This window comes from Solanum dulcamara, chromosome 1 (assembly GCF_947179165.1).
Source record: "Solanum dulcamara chromosome 1, daSolDulc1.2, whole genome shotgun sequence".
Classification (NCBI taxonomy): domain Eukaryota; kingdom Viridiplantae; phylum Streptophyta; class Magnoliopsida; order Solanales; family Solanaceae; genus Solanum; species Solanum dulcamara.
Genome location: NC_077237.1, coordinates 83,595,018 through 83,600,809, shown reverse-complemented (window position 1 = coordinate 83,600,809; position 5,792 = coordinate 83,595,018). Strand labels below are relative to the sequence as shown.

At 34.3% G+C, this 5,792-nt stretch overlaps 2 protein-coding genes across 2 annotated transcripts; one reads left to right on the top strand and one right to left on the bottom strand.

Moving 5' to 3' along the window:
• The first annotated feature begins 1,241 nt into the window (after positions 1-1,241).
• LOC129889890 (uncharacterized) lies at positions 1,242-3,694 on the top strand. The gene is made up of 3 exons (XM_055965363.1): positions 1,242-1,452; positions 3,095-3,156; positions 3,278-3,694. The coding sequence occupies exons 1-3, from the start codon at positions 1,371-1,373 to the stop codon at positions 3,470-3,472; spliced, it is 339 nt and encodes a 112-aa protein (XP_055821338.1). The 5' UTR covers positions 1,242-1,370; the 3' UTR covers positions 3,473-3,694.
• A 642-nt stretch (positions 3,695-4,336) lies between these two features.
• Positions 4,337-5,211, bottom strand: LOC129889884 (zinc finger protein ZAT10-like). The gene has a single exon (XM_055965350.1). The coding sequence runs from the start codon at positions 5,103-5,105 to the stop codon at positions 4,506-4,508; it is 600 nt and encodes a 199-aa protein (XP_055821325.1). The 5' UTR covers positions 5,106-5,211; the 3' UTR covers positions 4,337-4,505.
• Between the last annotated feature and the right edge of the window lie 581 nt (positions 5,212-5,792).

Genomic DNA, 5,792 nt, shown 5'->3' with positions numbered 1-5,792 from the left:
TTTTTTTTATTCAGTTTCAAAAAGAAATAATATTTTTTAATATTTAGTAACATTTTAACTTTAAACTTCTAATTTTACATTTAATGAAATGATTTATAATCATATAAATAATTTATTTTAGATCACAAATTTCAAAAATCTTCGTGCACATAAATTACTAGAAGTTTCTTCATCTTTGATAAGATTAGAAGACCCATTTAACATAACTAACAATTAATTTCAATCATGAATATATGTGAAGGATAACTAAAGCATCAAGAAATATTAAATTTTGTTTTTTTCCCTTTATTCCCAAATGATACAAGAAGCCAAAAAAAGCTCTCTTTTGTGGTGATTTAAAAAAAGACCAATGTTCAAGACTGCAAAGGCTCATTTTCCCCCATGTTAAGCATTCAATAGGCTTCATTCCCCACTGTTTCTGCAACTCAAAAAACCAAAAGTACTTACAACAACAAAGGTGCAATAACTCTCTCATTTACTCTCCCCTATACACATTGCACTGTACTACTACATCTTCTCCATGACTCATCCTCAATAAATCATTTCTTTATTCTAACTAATAGTAGTACTTCTCTATATTATATGCTTCCTTTATTTCAATTTGTTTGTCTGACTTTGTATCGACTTGACACCTATTTCAATCCGTGTTGGACCAATCAATATATCAATAATCAAGTTTTGAATAAATTGATGGAACACTTGTTTGTCTAATTTGACTCGACACAAAATATAATAAAATATTTTTTTTTGAATCTTATGATGTTAAATAAATTAAAAAGAATTAACCTAGATCGCCGTTCACTCATTGATTAAACGAAAAGCCGGTGAATATATAATATATGTATAATCCATGTATAATATGTGTATGATCGTGTACATTAGTATATAATCTATGTATATCAATTACAATTGATTTGAAAAAGTAAACAATAAGTCTGTCCGACTATTTGTGTAAAGATTTCTTAAATCAAAAATATATAGAATGTACTTTATACATTTCTTATTACTCGATCCTTCTTGATCTGACTTAAGAAAATTTTAATCAAAAGAAATATCAAAATATTTTTTAATCTTGTGACTTTATGATACGTGTAAAGTTAGAATTAAATTTGCGTCAAAATCAGGAAACCAAAAATCTTTTTTTTTGAAAGTAGGAGAAACAAATGGAAATTGAGAATATATATACACTCTTACATAGACTAGAATGATTTCTTCTTCTTATTCTACTCATCCAAGAAAAAAGTGGTCTCTTTGAAGAAACATTTCAAATGGGTTGAGTTTTATTCAAGAACTTCTCTTTTCTTGAAAAGGGTGTCAAGAAAATTTTCAAAAAATCAATTTTTCTTTTTGGTTAGTTGTGTTCTTACAGTATGAAGACTTTTGGGTTCTCTGTTTTGTTCTTGGTGATGGGGATTACAGCTTTTTTGTCCTTTATTTGCTTCAGTACTGGAGGTAAAAAGTTTTTACTTTGATCTTGAACCCCTGCTATTTGAATTTTATTCATATTTGAACTCAAAATCTTTATTGTATGCTTTTCTGATTGCACTATATATCAAGTTTATTGAAGAGATTTCACAATCTTGATTTGTAAACTAGCTCTAATTGCCTGGGCTAATGGTAAGGTTACTTGCTGTAGTTTGTTCCTTCGTTGGTTACTTAAGTTTGTTCAAATTTTGTTGTTGTTGTTGTGACTATTAGCAAATGTGTAACATGAAAAGGCTGGCTATTAGAACAATCTTGATTTTGAAGCCTAGTTGATTGATTGGCTTTATCTGAGAATTTCATTCATACATGATACAACTGTAACACCCAGCTTAGATAAAAAGTCCCACATCGGCAAAAACACAAGAGAGATGTTGGGAATATAAGTAAACAGACCTTAACTACTAGTGATGCGTTTTAAAGTCATGTGGGCCTAGGCCCAAAGCGGATAATGTACTAGCGGGCTGGGCCGTTACAACAACAAATGCTCCACCGCTTGTGGGGTCCCCACAATTTGTTTGAGTTTCATTCTTGCGAAGGTACTCCTAGGCATGGGTTCTTTTCGTAAAGCTAGTCTTCTTGTAGAACTAGGTATTTATGTACATATTTTCTAAAATTGGCATTAATATTATTTGTTGGTACCCATACTACAAGAATGCTAAATGGTGCACTTGGTTGAATGATGATTTATTCATCTAAAGGACTAGAGATCAATTTCCATTTGGTAGTTTGTACCTCCTTATATTTGTAGTTTATATAGGATTATTGCATCATTTCATTGTCGTTACTGCTCTCCCTCCTGTTTGTCGTGTAATACTTTCCATTTCACATTATTTTGTTGTTGCTTCCATATCTGTATATCCCCTTTTTCAAACTGTTTGGGAGGGAGGCTTTGCTTAAGCTAAAGGTCTATCTGAAACAACTTCTCTATCTCTACGAGGGAGAGAGTAGGTCTGCGTATACTCTAACTCGCCAGACTCCACTTGTGAGAGTACATTGGGTATGTTGATGTAGCCGTGCAAACTACCATTCTTGGTTGCTCTCCGAAAACGGCTATTTCACTCCTAACTATTTGTTCAGCTCATTTTCCTTGGGAGATCTAAATTTCTCATCTTTGTTTCATTCTATTAATTTACAAATGGCTCTAAGCGTAAATGTCTTTCTCTTATCACAATTCTTGTGATATATATATGATACACATGAAACTTATCAAAATAAAAAAACAATACACATAAAAATGAGCATAGTTAAGCAAGGAATCCTAGTTGCGCATTGTACTTAAAGCTCCAACGGACTTTAGAGCTTTTTTGCCCTTTTCGCTTTTGATAACACTGCTTATGTTATTGATCGTAGTGGTTTCTTGATGGTTACCAAAATGTCTGCCGAGGATCATTCACAAAATCTCAGTTTTGTTTTTTTAAATAAATTCATTTCGTTTTGTTAATATACACGCTGCTTCTGCTAGAAGAATCATATGAGATATCAGATCAGATATGTACCGATCTCTGTTTGCCAGATACTGAGGTTAAAACTACAGAATTGATCAGCAGATAGTCGTATTCACAGTTTCAGACAAGGGTATTGACGTAGCTTTCTCATAAATGAACCACAGGAATGTCCTTCAAATGGCAAAATAACGATATGACGATGACCATTAAGAGCAGAAAGCTGCAGGTACTTTGTGGACGGTTATAACTTATAGTTATCTTTTAAGTGATCCGATGGTGTAGAAATTCTAAATTGTGTATGGATTACTAAACACCTCTTTTTTTTCTCTACTATTTCCCATCCTTAGGACAATGGCTACGGTCCAAGCATCAATGAGGGTGATTCAAGCAACTTTGGTCTGGAAGATTATCGTCCCATAGATCCAGTTCCTAGCTCAAAAGCTTCTGTAAGACCAGGACCTGTTGAGCATGGTACTCCTCTTATGCCTTATATTCCTAAGCCTTCACCTCCTCCTATTAGCACCAATGATGGGCTCCCATAAGCTCATCGTTAGTCCACTTCCACCGCTGTGCTAAAGTTGGGCAAATGTAGTTTTTCTTATGGTAGTAGCTTCATAAAAGCCATGTCTTTACTAATTTTGTGTTTTTCTTGTAAACATTTTGTCGAAACACTGTGTATTACCTTGGCATGTAACTTATAGTATGCCTCTAGCTAGGCGATACTTGCACAAGTAATCAGTTATTTATGTAGTTGAATTACATAACTTAATCGCGCAGTTATATGTAATTGAAGGAGCTGCACCATCCATGAGTTTTTGCCATTAGGTAGTTCTTCTAAATTACTTTACTATCACTTAGTTATAGACTGCTGAAGTGAAAGTTAAGTTATGAATCTTTCCCCGTCTTTACTGGCATAAGCCATAGTTTCAGACTTGGACCAGAAATTGTAGTAATATTTATTGTGATAGTTTTGAGTCGAGTGTCTATCAGAAACAATCTCTCTACCTTTCAAGGTAGGGGTAAGGTTTGTGTATACACTACCGCCCCCAGACCCCACTTGCGAAATTACACTGGGTATATATGTTGTTATTGCAATGATAATTATAGTAGTAGTCTTGTTAGGCAGCTGATCATCATGTTTAGAAGTGTTTGAAGATGCAGTCTCCTTGTTAGATTTTCTTGATCAGTAATTGTTAGCTTGGCAACAATCAGATTTGTTGTGATCAAAGGGTCATAGGTTCAAGCCGTGAAAATAATCCCTCTTGCAGTAATAATACAAGGTAATTAAGGTGTATAGTAAATCCAATATGGTTCGAGCTTTCTATAAACCTCGCACACGACAAAAGGCTTTGTGCATTGGAATGATCAATCTAGTTCAGAAGAGGGTGAAAAAAAGAGAGCATAAATTGCAAATGATTGATTTATAATTTAGTGTTTAATAAAATGAATTAATCAAATAATCATTTTCTCCAAGTGTATTCAATAATTACAAAAAAATATATATCTTTTTCCGTCCACCCAAATAGACATGTAACAACTAATTAAATTAAAGCATTACTACTATGCTTGAACTTCTCAAAATATTAATTGTCTTGATTTCTTAGCTGGATGAGGACTTTCCACGTCATCCTCGTCAGAGCCAAAACCCGGCCAATATTCCGACATTGCCGGAATATTCAAGTCAAATTTGTTGGCGCACCCCACACCGTCCGACGATAATGATGACGTCACCTTCCCTTCATAGTGTCGCCTTTTGTGACCACCCAAAGCTTGTCCAGTTGGAAAAGTCTTATGGCAAACGGAGCACTCGTGAGTCCTTCCACTTACGCTAGTGGTAATTACAGAGTGTTCGTAGACTTTATCTACTAGTTTACGGTGACTAGTTTTGTGTCCTCCTAAAGCTTGATAAGATCCAAAACATTTACCGCAAACTGAACACTTATACAAATCGTTATTCTTACTGTTGCGTGCGAGCATGAGTAGACACAAAGCTAAGTATTCTTCATCTTCGCTAATTATTGGTTGTTGCTCCTCCATGACGAAGCTACGAGGTCGTTTCGATCTGATCTTGCCCTTGGTCCATGATTCAAGGTAATTTTGACTAGTGTTATTTTGGAATTGGAAAATTGATGGTGGAGTTGTGGTGGTTGGAGAGTTCAAAGCTTCAAGTGCCATTACTAGTTGGTTTTTTCTTAATGAACAAAGAAGAAATTTGTAAGTGGAAAGAAGAGAGAAGAGTTGGAATTAAGGTTTGGTGATGGTGAGTGAGTGAAGTGGTGAGAGGGATTAATATATAAAGGGGAGAAACTTAGAGAAGGAAATTGCAAGTGAAGGAGTAGGAAGGTAGTTAGGTGGTTGCTCTAGTAATATTTTAAAAAGAAGAGATTAATTGTTTGAGGGGCAAGTGGAACTTTGTTTAGTACTCTTGTGGCCCGTGGGTGACTGAAAAACTCTCAAAAAAGACGGCCACAACAAAGATATATACTATATATTATTATATTAATTGGAAGTACAGTTGCCTAAGTTGATAGACTAAGGACTGATTTTTCAAAAGTCCAAACACAGCTTCTTTCCTCAAAATATAACTGTTGGGTTTTGGTAAAGTGTGAATTCAGAAGAATTGAGAAATATGGAAGAATCAAGTTAAAAGAAAAATAAAGAGTCATTTCTTCTTCATTGGTAGAAGAGATGAAAAATTTTGTTCTTATATTAGGAAACATTTCCTTTACCTCTTAAAGGTTAAGTAGAGGTTTCCCTCGCGCTATTGTCATCGTTGCTCGGCCTTGACCTCGATCTCGGCTTTGACTTTGACAAATGATGTGATTGATTGATAACTTTTTAGATAAAATATATTTATCAATC